This window comes from Beta vulgaris, chromosome 2 (assembly GCF_026745355.1).
Source record: "Beta vulgaris subsp. vulgaris cultivar EL10 chromosome 2, EL10.2, whole genome shotgun sequence".
Taxonomy (NCBI): domain Eukaryota; kingdom Viridiplantae; phylum Streptophyta; class Magnoliopsida; order Caryophyllales; family Amaranthaceae; genus Beta; species Beta vulgaris.
Window position 1 is genome coordinate 38,503,422 of NC_079203.1, and position 21,110 is coordinate 38,524,531.

A 21,110-nucleotide genomic window follows, 5' to 3' on the forward strand; every position below is an offset into this window, starting at 1 on the left:
GCATTGCTGTATCTAGCTAACAAGTTTACTGAAAAAGCTATGTCAGGTCGAGTATTGTTAGCCAAGTACATTAAAGCCCAATTGCACTTAGATATGGTACTTCAGGACCAAGAATCTCCTCGTTCTCTTCTCGTGGTCTGAATGGATCATCTTTCTCATTCAGGGAACGCACTACCATTGGAGAACTTATTGGGTGGGCTTTGTCCATGAAAAAACGTTTCAGGATTTTTTCTGTATAGTTTGATTGATGGACAAAAATCCCATTTCTTAGATGTTCCATTTGCAGGCCAAGGCAAAATTTTGTCTTCCCGAGATCTTTCATCTCAAATTCTTTCATCAAGTATTTTGCAGTGCTTCAAGTTCTCTAGGAGTTCCGATAATGTTCAAATCATCGACATATACAGCAATGATCGCGAATCCTGATTTAGATCGCTTAATGAAAACACAGGGACTGATTTGATTATTTTTGAATCCTTCTTTCAATAGGTATTCACTAAGACGATTATACCACATTCTTCCAGATTGTTTTAACCCATAGAGTGATTTTCTCAATTTTATTGAGAACATCTCTTTGGGCATGCAATTTTCTGGTAGTTTTAGTCCTTCAGGAACTTTCATATAAATATCTGTGTCAAGTGAGCCATACAAATATGCGGTCACTACATCCATCAATCTCATTTGCAATCCTTTCGAAACTGATAAACTTACCAGAAATCTTAGTGTAGTTGCATCGACTACTGGAGAATATGTCTCATCATAATCAATCCCTGGCATTTGCGAGAAGCCTTGGGCTACTAATCTTGCCTTATATCTAGTAACCTCATTTTTCTCATTTCGTTTTCTCACGAATACCCATTTGTACCCAACTGGTTTTACACCTTTTGGTATTTGGGTTATTTGACCGAATACTTCACGTTTTTCAAGTGATCTCAATTCTGCTTGAATTGCCTCTTTCCATTTTGGCCAATCTTTTCTACGGCGACATTCATCAACTGTATTTGGCTCTACATCATTTTCATCGTATGTCATTTCAACCGCTATCGAGTAAGCAAAAATTTCATTCAAGACAACATCTTTTCGATTCCATTGTCTCTTTGTAGAAACATAATTAATTGAAGTTTCATTGTTGTCTACTTTCATGTTCCTTTTCTTCTGGAACACGTTTCTCTTCATTTTTGTTTTCATCATGCTCTGTTGGGAGATTTATATTAATTTCGTTCGTTGTCTCCCCTTGCCTTTTCATTTTTCTCGGTTTTAAATCTTTAGAACCGGGTGGTCTGCCACGTTTTCGACGTGCTATTGACTCATTTTCAATTGCCTTATTGTCATTAGGAATTTCAATCCGTTCCGGAGCATTCGCAGCAGGTACATGTGACTTTGTCACTTTCTTAGAATCTGTGAATGCATCTGGCAATTGGTTTGCAATACTTTGCAGATGAACAATTTTCTTGACTTCTTGTTCACATGAATTTGTTCTCGGGTCCAGAAACGACATTTGCGATGCGTTCCATGTAATTTCCGATTTTATATTTTGTGGGTCCACTTTCTCTCCCCCTAAGGATGGGAATACCGACTCATTAAAATGACAGTCGGCAAATCGAGCCGTAAATAGATCACCAGTTGTTGGCTCTAAATATTTGATAATTGATGGAGATTCAAATCCAACATATATTCCCATCCTTCTTTGTGGACCCATTTTAGTACGTTGGGGCGGAGCAATAGGTACATGTACAGCGCACCCAAAAATTCTCAAATGTGAGATATTCGGTTCTCGACCAGATACTAATTGTAATGGTGAGAATTTGTGATAGGCTGTCGGCCTTAATCTTATCAATGTTGCCGCATGTAATATAGCATGACCCCAAGTAGTAGATGGCAATTTTGACCTCATTATTAATGGTCTTGCAATTAATTGTAGTCTTTTGATTAATGATTCAGCAAGACCATTTTGTGTATGTACATGAGGTACAGGGTGCTCAACAATAATCCCAATAGACATGCAATAGTCATTAAATGTTTGGGATGTAAATTCCCCAGCATTGTCTAATCTTATTTTCTTTATTGTATGATCTGGGAATTGAGTTCTTAATCGAATTATTTGAGCCAAAAGTTTTGCAAATGCAACATTTCTGCTTGACAGAAGGCTCACATGTGACCATCGAGTAGAGGCATCAATTAATACCATGAAATAACGAAATGGTCCACATGCAGGATGAATAGGCCCACAAATATCTCCTTGAATTCTTTCTAAAAACATTGGAGATTCAGTGGCAATCTTATTTATAGATGGCCTGATTATCAATTTGCCAAGTGAGCATGCAGAGCATGTTAATTCATTTGACCGAGGAATTTTGACATTCTTTATAGAGTGTCCATTTGAGTTTTCAATGATTCTATGCATCATTCCTGTGCCAGGATGGCCTAATCGGTCATGCCATAGAGTAAATGATTTCTATTATCTAACTTCTGGTTAGATATCATATTAATTTCAATCGGACGTATATCTATGCGATATAGTCCCGAGGAAATTGCTGGCAATTTTTCATAGATGTATTTCTTGCCGTTTTTCTCTGCCGTTAGGCATATGAATTCCTCTTTGTTCACCGTCATTGTTTCCAAATGGTAACCATTCTGACGTACATCTTTGAAACTTATGAGGTTCCTTCGAGATTTACTCGAATATAATGCGTCATTAATTATCAATTTTGTCCCATTTGGAAATATAATGCAAGCTTTTCCAGAGCCTTCAATTAGCTTGGCTGTCCCAGAAATTGTACTAACATTTGCTTGGAATATTGTAAGTTTTGAAAAATACTCTTTATTTTTCAATATGGTGTGTGTTGTCCCACTGTCCAGGAGACATTGTTCTTTAGTTCCAACTTCTGATGAATTCATATCTTCATAAATAATAAATACGATGATTAGTATAAGAAAAATACGTATTTTTATTAATAATAAAGGAACAAATACATGAAAGTGGATATTGAAGCAGTTGAAATAAACTAAGCACATTAATCGATTGTGATCTAAACAAACTTATTTTCAACTTCAGCATCATCCATAAAAAAATCTGAAACATCAAGGCTGGGCATGGATGTAGTGGCTTCATTAACAAAGTTTGCTTCAGCATTTTTTCCTTTGTTTTTTATTGAAGCTTGATATAGATCTACCAAATGTTTGGCAGTACGACATGTGCGGCCCCAGTGCCCGGTCATGCCACATCTATGGCAAGTATCATTTCCTTTATAGGACGTCTGCCTTGATTTCCAGATGATTGTCCCCAATTTTTATCAGAATGTTTAAAATTATTATTTCTTGGGGAAAATCGGCCTCTTCCACGTCCACGCCCTCGGCCACGGTAATTACCACGTCCTCTCCCACGACCGTTGTAATTACCGCGTCCACCACTATGTATAGCATTTGCTTCTGGTGGATTAGAGCTTTCTATTGCATTTATCTCATGAGTGGCTGAAGACCCCGTAGGTCTAAGATTATGATTTTTCAGCAAAAGATCATTATTTTGTTCAGCCACAAGTAGTACTGAGATTAGCTCAGAGTACTTTTTGAAAGCTCTGAACCTGTATTGTTCTGCCAATATGATATTAGAGGCGTGGAAAGTGGAGAGCGTTTTGTTTATCATTTGCTCTTCGTGATGGGATGATCACAATATCTTAACAATGATACAATTCTAAACAATGTTGAATTGTAATCACTGACCGTTTTAAAATCCTGGAACCTCAGATTGGTCCAGTCATAATGTGCCTTTGGGAGAAGCACATTTTTGTGATGCCCATATCTTTCATTTAGGCTATCCCATAGTTCTTTTGGATCATCCACAAGTAGATATTCACTTTTTAAACTTTCATGTAAATGATGTCTTAGGAGGACTAAGGCTTTTGCCTTTTCTTGTACAGTCGCAATTTTAACTGATGCGGCTGTTGTAGTTGCATCCCCTTGTTGGGTTGTCACATCTTTAATTGTATGTTCCAGTCCTTGGGCCTTTAAATTCATTTGGGCGTCCACCGTCCATTCTAAAAACTTTTGCCCAGATAGATCTAGTATGTTAAATTGTCTTTTCACTAGATCTCCCATTCTTTTGACTACAAATAGGTAAATATTTGAAATTAGTAATGATGATAAATCACATATATATATTATCTCCCCCTGATTTATATCATTATTATTATAGATAAATAATACAAACAAAAAAAACTAAAATAGCGACAACAATAATGAAGCTAAGCAAAAAAAACAAGAAAATACCAAAAATAGAAACAAAATACAACAAGTGAATAAAAAAAAAACTTCCTAAAATGCACTAAAAACAAAAAAATTGATATTCATGTGCATTTTTCGCCATTCTTCCGGGGGAAATTTTTTTTTTTTGTCTCCTATTTATGTATTAGGAGATATATCATTAATGCCATGAGGAGGAAAAAGAAACCGGCTATAAGAAATAAGTAGAGTTTTATTTTCCTAAAATCCTCTTCAAAAGAGGAAGATGAGGGTGGAGGACGGTTGTCGTCGGCGTTAAACATGGTGGCCGGAAGGTTGAGGAAGAAGGAAAAAAAATTTGTGGGTTTAGAGAAAGAAAAATCGGAAGAAGATAAGGGATATGTGGTGAAAATGGGGATGGTAATCCGCTTTTATAGAGGGTTATCCCTAACTGTGCAGTTCATATACAGTTAAAAAATATACAACGCAATAAAATTCTAATATTGACAAATATATATTAGAGCATGCTAGTAAATTGGTAATATAATATATGTAACTATAAATGCAAAAAAAGTAGAAGATTAGAGACAATAATATATAATAATGTTCTGAATGCTTGTTCCCTGCATACATACGACATTATTGCACATATAAGACATAATAATGCTATCATTTCACTAGGCCGTCCATATAGGGGCAATAAAAAAATTAACCTGTCCATATAGGCGGTTTAAGAGCAGATAAAATAAAATAACGTAAATAAAATGTCCTTGCCCTCCATGAAGGTGGCGTTAAAATTATTTGTTTTCTGCGTTAGTAGTATGGTGACGTTTACTACTAGTTTCTTCCTGTTCATCTCTATCTCTTTTATTACTGGCGGAGGTTGATTTTCAGCTGGTTGTATAGGAGGGTTATTATTGGTGTTGGGAACAGGGGTTTGTGGGTTTTCTCTGGTATGAGTATTTGTACCGTTGTTACGGTTACTGGGTCGGGGCTGTATTACAGTTCCCCTCGCTGGGTTGGTAGTGAATGGCACATTGTTTCGCTCTATCCAAAAATAAATACCCGAGACAGAGACATTGTGTAAAACAATGTTAATCCCGTTACTTTGTTGGTCCATATTCGGGTAGTAAAAAGGTTGGGCTTGGAAAAAAATTTAAACTTAAAAACAAAATGGATGTAAAAATTTTAAAGATACCTTAAAAAAAATTTCCGGTAGAACACTCGTGCTGATAACGTGTTGTGAGAAATAGAGAGAGAAGTTATGCAAATATATCAGAGAGTATTGTATATTGCATTGATGTTCGGTGTATTCACAAATGGTAGTATTTATAGGCACAAAACTTACTGTGTATTTGCATAAATCAACAAATACGGCGAGAAAAACCTACCATGCATTGAATGCATGGCAGTGGAATTCATTGTGCTCAACAGTGGAATTGGTCATTCCACTGTTTTCACAACACACTTCAATATTTAATAACTTTTTGAAATACTCTCTTAATTATATTTTTCATGCAAATTCAAGTTCATACTTGACATGAAGTCGGCAGACCTTCTAAATAGAACTTGGAGGAAAATTATGAAACAATTACTGTACTACCAGGCTACAGCAAAGATTATTAAATACTCAAAACTTGGAACGCCTTACTACGAGAGAAGATCCAAGAATCTTGTCAACTTGATGTCAAACGAACAATATATTCTTTTCTTCTCTATCTCCAACCAGGCCCTCCCAAAAGATAGTAGTATAATAAAGAAACTTTGGCATTCATTCTCTAGAATAAGGTATGTAATTCTTCATTGTTGGATCATTAAAAAGGAATCTAAACAATTGTTGGTTCACAATAATATTAGTAAATTTGCTCATTATTGAGCACTCACAACATTCAAAATAATACTACAAGTGAATTATGTTCATATGGTAATGGGCTGAATTCCACTATAACTTTTCTAAAATTTGGAAGAGTTTTCTAAATCTCGTTAATTTTTTTAAAATTTTACGAGAAATTGCATAAATTTAGACAAGTTTTTCCACAAATATTTAAAAGGTTGCCTTTCACATAACTATGTGACTCTATCACGTGCAGTTTCCACTTTGACAATAACATGTTATTGATACGATATCGTATCATGATTTGATAATATCTATACATAATAACTTACCATTTGAAAAAAAAATTGAATAACCAATCCTCAAACCTAAAGATATTTTAAAGGCATATTCTTTCATAAAACTTTATAACTTTATCAAGTGCAGTTTCCACTTTGGCAATGACATGTTATTGATATGGCATTGTATATTTGTATCATAATTTGACAATCTCTATGCATTATTACTTACCATTCGAAAAAATATTGAATAACCAATCCTTAAACCTAGAAACTTATTATAGTTGTTTTAACCACTAAATCAATGGATGAACCAATTGAGGTTAATGTAAATCAATATCAATTACTACATTACAAACTACTAAGGGAATAGAAGAGTAAAAAAGCAATATTGACGTTGTTGCTCTTATAACAGATTTCTATTACTACTACTATTGTATTTGTGATATTGTCCAAACTCAATCTTTTGATAGCTATAAATCTTTCATCATGTAATAGAGCCTATTTTCGCCTCTTAAAAACTAGTTATATCACTGTTAATAGTAAAATTCCAATTAAGTTTCCTCTCCAACTTGTTTGAATTCTTCTGAACTCTATTCTTCGGAATTCTGTCGAGATTTTATCAACATATCAAATCTTCTATAAGATGTAATTGAGACAAACAGGCAGCAAAACTGGTTCCGTTAGCATCTAATCTGCCTGCCTCTATAGTCTATACATAAATTAGTCAGATATTGAGACGGCATGCAGACATGCAGTAACAAAGAAGGTATTCAACAGTCTTTTCATGGATGAATGCATATTGCATATTATCAAATGACGTCTGATCTTCAGTATATGAAGTCATGACAATTGCCTATTCTTCCTTCCATAGTGTCAAACCAATCAAAAAAATTGACGAAGAATCATCAAGGACAACAGTAACAGATTCTCACAGATATTTAGTAGCCAAACGCATAAATTTAAATCCAAAGAAAACCTTAATATCGTCGTGGACATAGTTACAGCAGACAAGCTTAAGTGTAAAGCCATATAGAATGATCCAAGAAGCAATCAAATAGTATTATGCCACTAGGAGAATATTGTCTTGCAATTGGGAAAAAGGCAGAGAAGAAAATGTAAAAGCAGGAATAAAAAAGGTAGAAGCCTTTGTCTCAAGCTATCAAGGAGAATGAATATTGAACAGGACAGGAGATCATTATAATTATGCCATTTACGAAATATGAGTCACAAGTACGTACCTCCGTAGCAAGAATCATAAGTACTGAGAGAAGTATAGTGTTCCAAAAGCCTGAACCACTCAAATTAATTAGTTAACGAACAATGAGCTCAAATTTTAAACAAGATTGCAGGCATTTAGACAAGTTCAGAGGTTGCACGCAATTGACCTCATCCCATATCACAAAATGTGTTACCTTCACTCGCTCTGTTAACAACATACTCAAGGTACTGGCATCTTGTAATTCAAAATGTGGTTCAAGGATGTGTTGTATCCACGAGATGCAGGATCAAGCCTTCATCGTCTCTAATTGGAGATTATGCTGTATTATGTGACCAATCATGCAGCTTATACCTGTTCAGAGCATTGTCAACAAATATTGCTTTTCCTCAATATAACGTGACCAATCATGCAGTATATTGAATGTCATTGCAATGATTGATACTGTTTAACAGAACATCAAACTTTTCACATTAAACATAATATTGTATACTAATTACTAGCTATCCATAAACGGTGACCCTCTTAAGAAATCACTGATCAAGTCCAAGAGTTCCAATATGGTATTATATTAAATTTAGTTTAGACGAGTTCCAATAAGTAACTACAAAATAAGTTCATATAAGTTCAAATAGATCTTGTTCAGTAAAATTCCGTGAAGAGAATGCACCCTAAGGTGTTAATTAATACGTTCGTACCAATGTAGTTTTTCGTAAATTACATAATTCAGTACTTTTCATGTCCACCAAAGGATTCCATTTTTCCCGTTGCTAAAAAGTTAAGGTTCCCGCTTCCATTGCCTCAAAAGAATAATGAGTTTGTAATTAGGTTGAATGCTTTGAAGCATAGTTGTAAGGCTTACTACCTCTAGCCCAAAGTATGGACCACTTCCAGGAGAATGGAAAAGTTGGTGGAGAAAAATCAACTATGCCACTTTACATATGAGATCGACTAGTTGACAAAGATCCATTCCAGCTTTAAGTGATAAAAGGAGTATCTTGAGACAACAATTGCCATTTTATGATTGAGATTCCTGGGAAGTATACTTGAACACATGAGCAGGTATTATAACTCTGCACCAGTAATTTCTTTAGTAAAACCAAATGATGGAGACTAAGCTTCTCAAGAACTCATGCAACAACAGTTGGAAAAATTTTGTTGACAAAATGTTCTAATTTGGCAATTCAGTAATTAGATTCAAGAGCTTCAGGGAAAACAATGCAAGCTCTTGTTTGTCCGAAACTTCTACTGAAAGGAAGATGCTGCATTTACAAGACCAAAGGAATAATCCATTTACAAGTCACAACTTCCAACTTGTAATTTCCAATATCCATATCATGTCCACTTGTAAAATTATTCCTAATAGGTTGGCCTTATTTAAGCAACTTGCAAAGCGAATCAGACTCTTTTCATATTCATAGCCAATCTTCATATGTATGAACATATTTCCACTATCACTTTTTGTGGAGATATAAGGTTCTCCAGAAAGATGCTTTTCCTGTGTTTGGCGTATTGGAAGATGAGATGAACAAACACTGAGGCCATAATATCGCTCATCAAATACTTAACCTTAGGATAAGTATTCATCATTTTCCATTACCTTTGTTCCTTGTATACATTTAAACTACATTCTAGTACCATAGTATGCATCTGGGCCTAGAGCAGCAGTAGCACAAGCTCTTAGAGAATGAAACATACCCAGACATGGAATATAGGGGTTATATCACCCACAGAATAAAACATTAAATCTGTAGCAATATTCACAGATCTCCTAAAAGAAACATCAATAATGCTTTCAGGTAAAACAGGACACGGGTGATAAATGATAATAACAAGTAGTACAGACTTGCCCAGTATTAGTCACATAGGATGGCACTCCTGGTAGAGTTGAGCATCACTACCTAAATGGGAAACTATGTTTTTAGGTTCAGAATCGTACTTATCTTTGCGTTAATATTCTACTAATATTTCCTCATACAGAAAAACAGCCGAAATGGCTAAACAAGAATCTTATTATCAATTAACTGTCCAAAACAAGTAGTTCTGATTTTAGATACTGTTTTCTGGGTAACAGCCGACAACAGAGAAAATTAATCATAGAAAAAGACACTTGTAGCAGATAGTATTACAAATTATCTAGTTCTTGATTTACTCTAGTCTTTCAACTGTCAACAGGAAAGCAGTAGACCAAAACTAGTAAAGTTATAGCTCGTAATCCAATATTGACGTTCATCGCTATCACAAAAGCTGATGCATGTAGAAAGTAATTGAGTTTTAAAAAAAGCTAGAAATCAGTTCAAATATGAGAAGAGTGTTCTTTAAACAGGAAGAATGCTTGCCTGTATAATAGGAGAAGGTCCTAAACGTCAAAATGCAATAGATATGTGCCATTGACGATACCAGTAACTGAAAAGAGCTCCAAGAGCCACTGAATATGTCCCCTCAAATCCTGCTATGAGTCAATTTGGATTAGCTTAGACTTTGAAGTTAACATATCACAGGACTTTGAGAGATACAATAACTGATTAATTTAGTTAAAAAGAAGACATCATAACAAACATGCTTACATGTATTATAGCTGCTACCAAATATTCTTTTGCACAATATTTGTTACCATCATAAAAAGTACTATAAAATTAATCACACTAAAGCACTACAGTCAAGCAGCCATGACACATGTCCGTTGCCCTTTTCTTAACCTTGGAACAACTAAAAAGATCCCAGCAAAGATGAGTAATACGGCATGGACTATTCCCATGAAATCTAAATTCAACTAAATAGACTTAGAAATTTGGTAGGGAGCCAACTAGTGCTCTTTTTGCTCACAGAGGATCGAATCTCGATCAATAAAGGAGAAGATAGTATTGTTGACTTCATTTTTGAGGTTTCACAAGATATCAAAGTACAGATAGAGAACTTAGGATGTTGAGGACACAGTAATACAGCAAAATTTTACTAGTGAGATGAAGCATAAGAAGATTTATATACAAAAACTTTGCTAATAAATGCATAATTGGATTGTGGCTCACAGCTCACTTATGAAAGCTTAACTAAGTTAATGGAATGAATGTGTATCTTTGGATTGTTCACTTGGTGCAGTCAGGGAAAGCAAACAGATTGATATATGCGAGTTTTATCCCTTTAGGTACCCTGTATAAATTTTCGGCCATGGGTTATGTGGTAAGTAGCTTCATACCAAAACATGCACACTCTTCTGGTTACATTTGTGACAACATGGGTATGATTTATGAAGACGATATTCTCCTTATTTAGTGATATCTCTTGTGTAGCTAGGTAGCTACTAGCTAGATCATTAGACTTTAAGTCAATATTCATAGAATTTAGTGGTTTTTATTAAATACGAAAGAAAAAACATGCAGCGAAATAACCTAAAAGTAGAAAACAAGTGAAATATGGTTGTATGCTTGATATGTTACTGCTTTAGAATCTTATTAAAATTTTGTAAGGCCATGATGTCTTGAGTAGAATCTTAAGGTGATAATCCTGCACATTGTCACCTATAAGACCGTGATGCTTCATGTAGTTAAAAATGAAAGTAATAATCAGAGATATTTGTTCCACCCTCTATGCTGATGTACCTTTTCTCTCCTGCATATTTTTTGTGGCTCAAAGGAACCAAAATCACTGGAAATTCCACAACTTTTTTGCCTCATGTGAAAACTTTGTGTGGCTGGGTTCAGCCCACCATCTTATAAATAGCAGGCATTCCCAACTCTCAGTTCATAACATATCCTCTCTCAACTACTGCCTTTCTTCCCAAAAATTTCTTTTCCCTTCCAATCAATCCACATTGCTTCTAATTTTCGTCTATTCTCCTTTAATCCTTCATTCACTAAGAATCTCAGGCATATTGCAAACTATCCTCCTCTGTTGCCTTCTTTGTGATAAAATTCTAAGACAAAGTCATGGAACATAACTCTGCTAATGGCTCAAGATCATCTTGGACACAAGAACAAGACAAGGCCTTTGAAAGTGCTCTTAACAAGTACGAAAAGGACACACCTGATCGTTGGCACAATATTGCCAAAGAGGTTCGTGGAAAATCTGTTGAAGAGGTTAAGAGACATTATCAAGATCTCCTAGATGATGTTAACAATATTGAGTTAGGCCGAGTTCCCTTCCCTTATAATTGGGCGAATTGAGCAACAAAATTGAGAGAGTATAAACAAAGGTATAGCAATCCGACCTTGGAAGTTGTCCATGGTATCTACCTTAAATGCCTTCTATGATTCTAGACAATGTAAGCTTTGGGTATAGGAAGCTATTGCTTCTTTGTTGCTTTGAGTGTCAACACAAGACTGTATACAGAACTTACATAGCTATTTCTGCGTACTAATTATTCATTCGATGGCTAAAACTATCACCCATGCACACTCATACCCACAATAAGAAATCAAAACAAAACTTATCAACCCTTACAACCTGTTTGGTGGGCGATAATTAGTAATCGTATTGATAATCGATTTATAGGTAACGTAGTCATGAAAGTTGTACATCAATGTCAATACCTCTTTTTCATCAAAAAAATTTATTACTAAGAGGTCATATTGAGTGGTAATAGAACTTAAAGAAGAAAAACACACGTTTGAAGATGAATTTTCATTACTATATATAATGGCATGAGACCTTCTTCATAAATTTGTATACGAACTTATTACCATAACTATCAACTATAACCGGCCACCAAACAGGCTATCAAGGAGTATAAAACTAGCAAACCACATCAATTACTACTACTATATTGCAATGACAAGAATTATTGTTTGAAGAATATCCATACGCCTTCATTGCGAACATTTATGCCCGTTTTATACTAAACTAACCAAACATAAAAGGATAACAATACCACAACATTTTTCATAGAAGCAAATCATACCCTTTTCTTTTTTGCATTATAAAGTGCTCAACGTGTTGCTAATCATGTCAAGTAACAAATGTGCAGGGACCAGGATGACGAACCCGATCGAAAACATGTACCAGATGAATAAAACATCTATCATAATGGTGCTACCAAATTAGAGTTTCTCATTTTCTCTACATAGGCGACTTCCGTACTATTATATTTCTTGTGTAACATATAGCTATGTACCAATTATGCAATGTTTGATGCTCTAAATGCGCAAGCATGTATAAATGGGGCTAATTATTGTAAGTTATTTTACTGCAAAATTGTAATTACATAATAATAGAATGTCTTTATTTGAAATATCTGGTGAAATTTGCAAAAAGTATTAAAATCATCAAAAGCAGGAATGATAAAATATAAATCGAATCCTGATATATAGTTTGAAGCTAGGGTTTGCGAAAATCTCACCTTGTGATTGACATTTGCTTGAGAATTGACGGGAAATTTGGGTGAGTTTGATTTGAAAATGGGCGGGAATTTCAAACTCAGTTGCACTTTGTTTTCATGGCTCGCTTGGCAAGTTTCAACTTTAAACCTAGGTTTGGACTTTGGACTAGGTGAAGGTGGAAGTGGAACTCACACTATTTAAGTTGGTAAGATTAATGACCTTATTGAATTGGCACCTTGTACAGGTACCAATCAGATTTGTAAGTCAAACTTTTTGGACGGAGAGGGATGGTAAGGAAAACCTCATCTCAAAGTGTTCATAGTGAAATTTGATCTCATGATCTTGAAATCACGACGCCAAACCTTTACCACTAGATCAAGCACTTGGTATATTCTAGAGTATATTACTATTGTAAAATATCCCTAGTACATTCGGATATATATCCGACTTATACAGGGTGTTTGGTATGTGTGATAGGAATTATGAAAATAACGGAGTAGAATAAGGATGAGAAATTGGAAAGTGGGATAAGAATATGATAATATTTGTCTATTGTTTGGAATATATTATAAATAAATAGTACTATTACTTAACGCAAAGTCTTATAAAAGACCGTCTCACGTTAACACTAACGTGAGACGATGTTTTTCCTCCAATCCGTAGCCTCGGCCTTCATTTATGGTATTATGGTTGATAATTGTGATTATGGTTATTAGTTACTATTTTCTGATAAATAGTTATAATATTTGGGTATTTAGTTATTATTGTTTTTTACACAAAAAAAGCACAAAACTCATATTATCTCATGCAATTTCATCACCTTGAATCTCTCCAATGGTGAAAATGTTGAAGAAATTTCAACACTTCTCAAACACAACAATTGGGAAATTTTAATGGGTTCTTCAAACATCATAAATAGCTAAACTCGTATATTATTTCTATTTGTTCTTCATCATAATCAGTTTTTTGATCCAACTAAACTTTTGGGTTTCTTCAACTGGTCACATTCTCAATTGGGTATTCATCACTTCTAGGTTGTTCGTCTTTGATATAGAGATCAATGTTTGTAAGAAAAAGGGTTTCTTGATTGAAGCTGCTAATGTGTTTTTGTGTATTAAAGATGGTGATTTTTGCCCTAGTTTGGTTTGTTGCAATTGTTTGTTGTCTAACTTATTGAAGAAGAGCATAATGGGTTTGTTTTGGAGGGTTTATGATAGAGTTAGTGCATTATTTTTTTTAGAAAGACATCATTATTTATGCGTGATATTGAACTTATGGCCAATAAAATGCATTATAATTTGATTTTTATGATATAACTAATATATTTCAACGCTTAACTAATATACTTCAGCGATTAACTAATATACTCCATCAACTAACTAATATACTTCAACACTTAACTAATTCAGCCAGAATCAATTTAAGGCTAGCATAACTAATAGATGCAAGTGCTTAACTAATTCTACTGCTAGTTTGATGCACACGCGTGATGTCAGCATGACATCAGCGGTCTCACGTTAACACTAACGTGAAACCGTCTCTCCAAAAACGAACTCCTTACTTAAAGTCCCTTACTAACTCTACCCCTTCCTTACGTAAAGGACAAATGTGTATTTTTCTCCAAAATTCTTGTCATTGTCCACTTAGGTATATGATTTGAGAAATAAGAGATTATTTTATCTGCATTTGTATCATGTGGGATAACTTATTTCCTTTAGCAAAATAAGCCATACTTTGGCTATGTTTAGTTCACCTGAAATTTTCTGATCTGAACTTATCTGATCTGATCTGATCTGAACTGAACTTATTTTTTCTGATCTGATCTGAACTTATTTTTTCTGATCTAATCTGATCTGAACTTATTTTTTCTAATCTGATCTGATTTACAAGATCTTATTTTTTATAAAATATATTATTACTATTATATTATTACTTTGTAAATCATTATTATGCAATACATTATAAGATCTTCTTTATAATATTACTATTATTATCATTTTATTTCTATTACAACTTTTACACAACTTTTATTATTAATAATAATAATTACTATTATCATTATTACAAGAACAAGCTTATTACTAAAAATAATTATATAACTCAAGTCATTAATTTATAAGAGCACTTATACAATGTTTCACACTTTCCCTTTAAAAAAATGTTTCACACTTGAGAAGTCGGCAAACTCAACTCTTTTTTTCCATATAAAATAAAATAAGATATACAAACAACTATGACTTGAGCAAAAAAGAAATAAATATCGTGCAACTTCAAATAGCTAGAGAGATTTGGAATTCGGTAGGAAGAGGTATACCGAATCTAAATTTATAATTTGTATCTCACACTTAGCTTATTTTGAAATGTAATCCGAACTTAGTAGTTTCGTTGTCATGAATTTGAGATATCATATTTTATATATTTCTTATTTTTGCGTTAATCTTATGTTCTTAACAAGTTGGTTTTAATTTTCTATTATTTAATAACAACAAAATAACTTAATATAATGATAACAATGACATTTATAATGGTAACAACAAGATTAATTATAATTACCAATATTAATAAGTACAACAACAACAATAATAATTCTTTTGAACAAATGTACTAGTAAATAATAATACTCCCTTTGTATTTTTTATCTTTCTCAGGGTATGTTTAACGCTAGTCTGGAGCAAAGTCTTACAAGAAATTTTTGATAGTCTTGGCAAAGACTCAGGGATATTCATCAAATATAATGGGGATAGTCTTGAGATGGGTTTGGATAATCAAGACTCCACCCAAGACTATTGATATGGGACCCATACTTTCTAGGCCACCAAAAATCTGCCATGTGTCTTTTATTTTTTTCTTTGTAAAAAATTGTCATATGTTAAATTTTTGGTAGATAGTATGGATGGAGTCTGAGGGATAATGTATAAAACTGGAGTGAGTCTGAAAAGTAAAAAGTAGGTAAAAATTAGTGGAAAGCTGATGTGGCACAGTCTGCAATTTGAATTTAAATCTGAGGGATAAACACACCCTCACTTAGAATCTTGACACTATTCACAATTAGATAGAATCTTTTAGATTTTTCTCAATATATAAGAAAAAATATAGTCATGTGGGGTCTTGTTTGATTCGTCTCAATGAGTACTTTATTAATATTCAATTATTATAATTTTTACAAATATGTAATGATAGATATTTAATAATAATAATGAGTTTTTAAACATAAGCATGATCTGAACTGATCTGATCTGGTCTGATCTGATTTGAACTTATTTTTTCTGATCTGATCTGAACTTATTTTTTCTGATCTGATCTGATCTTATTTTTTCTGATCTGATCTGATTAGATCTGAAATAAGCATAAATAAGGTGAACTGAACATAGCCTTTATCCCATCCACTCCTTATCCCTCCAATAAATTCCCCCATAGAGTTTTAGTACATACAAAGCTCTTTTATGCTAATTTTGAGAACTAAAATGAATGTAGCTCTAGTGCACTTGCTCATAACACACCTCGGCATGCCAGATTTTTTTTTTAAAAAGAAGGTTTACTTGAGAAATATTATTTAATTCGTTTCTCTTCGGATATCATAACAGTTACAGTTGCTCTGTTACTTAAAACTACTATCTCTATTATATAAGGGAAGGGGGGAGCAATGGTGTCCTCTTTTGAAATGCCTATTTCGCCCCACTTCCCTTTCTAAATTACAAAAGGAATGTCAAAATCAAAATTGACACTCAAAGAAAACTACCGAAAATTAATTTACAACACTCACTCACAAATCACTTTTTTTTTTTTTGAGGGGCACTCACAAATCACTTAAAAGAAGAAACTTTACAAATCACCCATACAGTTGAGAAAATCACATTACAAAAATCACGCAAATCACTCAATTAATCAGGAAACTTTATTAAAACTTAAAATTTACATACAAACTAAAACTAATAACCTAGAACGTCAATACATAAAAAAACATTTACAAAACTTTACTTACAAATCACTATTCTCAAGAACCATTCACAAGTAATGATGGGTCATGATAAAAATTAGAGGTTTATTTGTAGTGAAATCAGAATTTAGAAGTTAGACAAGAAAAAAATAAATATTATTTACTTTTTTATAGTGTTTCCTATATATAATGAAACTTTTACATATATTTGGACCTATCTTTTTCTATTATATAATAGCGATTAATTATCAAGGTAAAAGGGTTTGTATAAAATATCATTCAAAATTAAAGTACAACATATCTCTATTATATAAGGGATTGGGGGAGCTATGGTGTCCCCAAATAAAGAGACTATTTTACGTCCTTCCCATTATAAATTACAAAATTACTTACAAATCAAAAGGGCTTAAAATACCAAAAAGATAATTATAACAATCACTCACAAGTCAACTAAAATCATAAAATTGCATAATTTGCGTTATGCAAATCACTAAAATGAGGAAGCTTTACAAAAACATAAAAAAATTCACTTACAAACTATAACCTATAAAAAAATTAACTTGAAATCAAAGTGTCCACTTTCGTTACAATTTTATGAAGTACTATATTTAATTCAAAAATCAACTAAAAAATTATAATATTAGAAATCATAAATAAATTCAATAAAATATCTATTTTGTTCATATAATTTAACTTTGAAAAGTAAAAAAAAAAAAAACAAAAAGAATGGTGAGAGACTTAAGTGACAGAAACTAAACCAATCAAATTTTGCAACGTAAAACAATTATACTTCGTATGTCTTATGTTCAAATTTTGACTCTTATGCCGAAGAAAATTGAGTTTCTGTTTCGAAAAAAATTCAAGCACGCATCGCGTGCACAAAATTCTAGTAGATTATGGCTCGAAGGGAAGTACTTTTGAAAGGCCTTTTAGTTTCGGTTGTCAAAAAAAAGTTGTTCGGTTGTTCCTCATTTAATTTATACTAGTTGTATGTGCACGCGATGCGTGCGTCGATAATCTTATGCAGTTATATATAAATGGACATGCTTTTTTTATCTAAAGTTATTTTGATAATGATGTAAATTATTGAGGTTTTTTATAGTATATCATATCTTGACACCATCTTATTATATCAATTGACTATTATATCATATCTTGGTTGCATCTTATCATATCAAGTGAATGATATATTATATTACTCTAAGTTTTATTAACAATAGATTCAGTAAAATAGGCTCAACAAAATTAGCCAGTTTTTTCTTTTTTTCAAAAAATGGCGTATATCAACAAGAGAGAGAGTGAAGGGACCTAGGAGAGAGAGAAGGGACCCAACAAGACGGGATATGTTACTTTTGCATTTTATTACTAAGATGTCCTGATTCAGGACAACTGTTGCCCTTAACGGTTATGCAAACATACTTCCTCCTTCTTTTGGCCACCAAATTGTTGCACCATCCTTTTTTTTTTACATCGCGAAAATTTACATTAATTAAAAAGCAAAAGTACAACCTAATGCTATTACAACTAAACATAAAACATAGAACACAAAATCATTAAAATGAGCTTCACTTGCTCTTAAAAATCCTACTAACATAAAACAACTTGTTGCTGATCCAATCCAAATGATCCTTATCTTGGGCGACTTTTGGTGGGTTTGGGTTAAACGTCTTGTAAAAAAAAAGACTGAATATGATGAGAGATAATTTGTCGAGATGCTGAAACCAGACGATCTTCAGAGAGAGACTGATGCACTTCATCTTGTTGAATCATTTGTTCACAAGATGAGAAATCCAAGGTCCTTGAGCAAAAAATTCTTCTTGGGATTCTAGTGATTGAACTATGAAGGAAGCCACATCCTTTGGTGACTTCTGATCCTACTTTGAGGGTACCCAAAGTTTTGTCGCGTAAGGATGAAACTCAAAATGCGTGGAGCTCGAAACGTACCCCATATCAAACTGGAGGGCCTCCCACAAGATGTATTTTTGATGTGTGATGACTTTTAAAGTCATCACATGAACCGCGGGTGAATTAGCTTGATGAAATTCACACATTCGTCGGATATGAAGATCCGACCCTTCAATCCCGAATCTGGAAATCGAGCCACAATAGACATACTTCTTGTCCTAGAATGAGAGACCTCGTCTTACCCAATACTCGGACTACTAAAGCGGCTTGAACCAAACGATGCCTAAATCTAGAAGTAACTCCACTATAGATCGGATTTCCTAGATCATCCCTAGTCTTAAGAAACCAAAATATTTATGTTACCCACCTAGTACTACTAATTAAATATCACCTTAGTACAACAATAAACATAATGATAAGGATAATTGGATCTAGATATCACTATACTAACACTGAAATAGAGAACCTAACATAAACAAGTCAAATAAAAGATCACCATAACCAAAAAAAGTTCTTGGATTTACGAGTCTTTACTACGCTGGTGCTTCTCCGATGAACCGGCAACACCTAAGCCACAACAACAAAATTAAAATCAAAGGGGAACGGGGAAGGGAAACAAACCTAAACACTTCAACACCTAGAACCAGGGCCGTCTCGTGTAATTTAGGGGCCATGTGCAAAATTAAATTAGTAGGCCCCAACGAGTAAGAAAAAGCTGTCGTTACATAAATACATAAAGTAAAATATCATACAACTAATAAAAGTTGTTTTATTTCCAAACAAAATTCAACACATATTACATATTCAAAATCAAAAATAATTTCTAGAACAACCAGGAAGTAGATTATTAAATTTATGATTAAGAAAAGATAGAGTTATGAAAGAACCTTTCCTTTTAGCAGATTAGCATTTTGAGATGAATAATGCTACCTAATACCTAATAACTTAATATACAATCATTAGAAAGTTGGGTTGGATAGTTATCAAAAGAAGGATTGAGCGAGGATGCCCTTCTCTCTAGAACTTGTATTGTATAATTATCAAGCTTATGGGATTGAAAATTTATGTAAACCTTACTCTACAACTATAGTGGAGAAAGTTTGAAAATATTTAAAGAAAAGAAAACAACAGAAAATTCATTAATGGGTATTGGAAGTTGGAAAAGAGAAAAAAACTTCATAAGTTTATAGATCTTAAATGAGTAAAAAGGGGAATTAGATACCTTGAACTTGGAAGAGCGCACTTTCAGTTGTCCCTGTTTTATACGCGTGAAGACTGAAGCATTAATGTGCTTTTTTTTTTCTACTTTGGGCAACTAATGTATATAATTGAGCCCTTATTTTTTTGGGGCCCCTGTGCAGTTGCTCACCTTGCACAAGACCTTAGCCGAACCTGCCTAGAACGGGGGAACGAGGAAGGAGAAACTAACCTATCCACTTAAAAAGGGAAGGGGGAAGGGGAGTACAGACACTAGACAGGGGCGACGGGATACTAAGGGGAGGGAAAGACTAAAGAGGTAACACACTAAAACAGCACTAGGGGAACGGGAGACCATGACACACGAAGACTAGGGACCGCGCCTGGGAATAAGAAACATGACGACAAGAGGAAGGAGATCCACCCGAGACCGACGAGAACACCAAGGGAGTGGGAAGCAAAGACGTGTGAGCAGGGGAAGGGGAGGGGCAACGCACGAACAAGGAAGGGAAAGGGTGTAGCACGAGAAGGGGAAGAAAAACGACGAAACACCTATCCTACACTACTGTCTAAAAGAAGGGAAATAGGCTCGCTGGCGATTGGTAGAGCGACCAGCCACCAGCGAACCTGCGTGGGGTGGGTCTTTAGGGTTTGTGTTTTTTTGGAGGAAGGATGAAGAGCGGCGGGATCATATATGTTATTAGAGCTATTATACAACTAATTATTTTCAGCCTTCATACAGGGGAAGTTGCTTGTCCATTTCACTTTCCAGTTTCACTTGCTTTGAAATGCATAGAGGTACCTAATATAGGGGTACATAGAAAGCCAGACACCTTTTAAGAAAAGTCTTGTAAGAGATCGCCTACTTTTAATTTTAAATTAAGCAACAATGCAAACCTAATATTGTGAAGAGAACGTACCACCAATCTGAATAAACTAACTAGTTTAATCTATTTTGTGATCGGTTTAGTTAATTTAATAATCAAATTTTTTAATCCATTTAGTGACTAGTTTAATCCATTTGGTAAGACTGTTGGGTTATTTTTAAAAAATTATATATTTTAGTTTGAGATTCAAAGATAAACCAAGAATGGAGAATAGAAGGAACGACTAGGTTGGTACAAGATGTCTAAGATGACTATTGGGTTAGAGTAAAAGATGAAATGGACTTTTTAGGATAATGTAGGCTTGAGTTTGCCTAATTTTATAA

At 33.9% G+C, this 21,110-nt stretch overlaps 1 protein-coding gene across 2 annotated transcripts; it reads left to right on the forward strand.

The window, feature by feature from the left end:
- The first annotated feature begins 11,129 nt into the window (after window positions 1–11,129).
- Window positions 11,130–12,773, forward strand: LOC104886725 (protein RADIALIS-like 4). 2 transcript variants are annotated; one of them, XR_007271291.2, is made up of 2 exons: window positions 11,130–11,807; window positions 12,510–12,773. XR_007271291.2 is itself a non-coding variant. In XM_048639028.2 (2 exons), the coding sequence occupies exon 1, from the start codon at window positions 11,473–11,475 to the stop codon at window positions 11,707–11,709; it is 237 nt and encodes a 78-aa protein (XP_048494985.1). In that variant the 5' UTR covers window positions 11,132–11,472; the 3' UTR covers window positions 11,710–11,738; window positions 12,510–12,773. The 2 variants fall into 2 exon arrangements, 1 of the variants encoding a protein (XP_048494985.1); XM_048639028.2 differs by having other exon boundaries at window positions 11,132–11,738.
- Window positions 12,774–21,110: the final 8,337 nt, after the last annotated feature.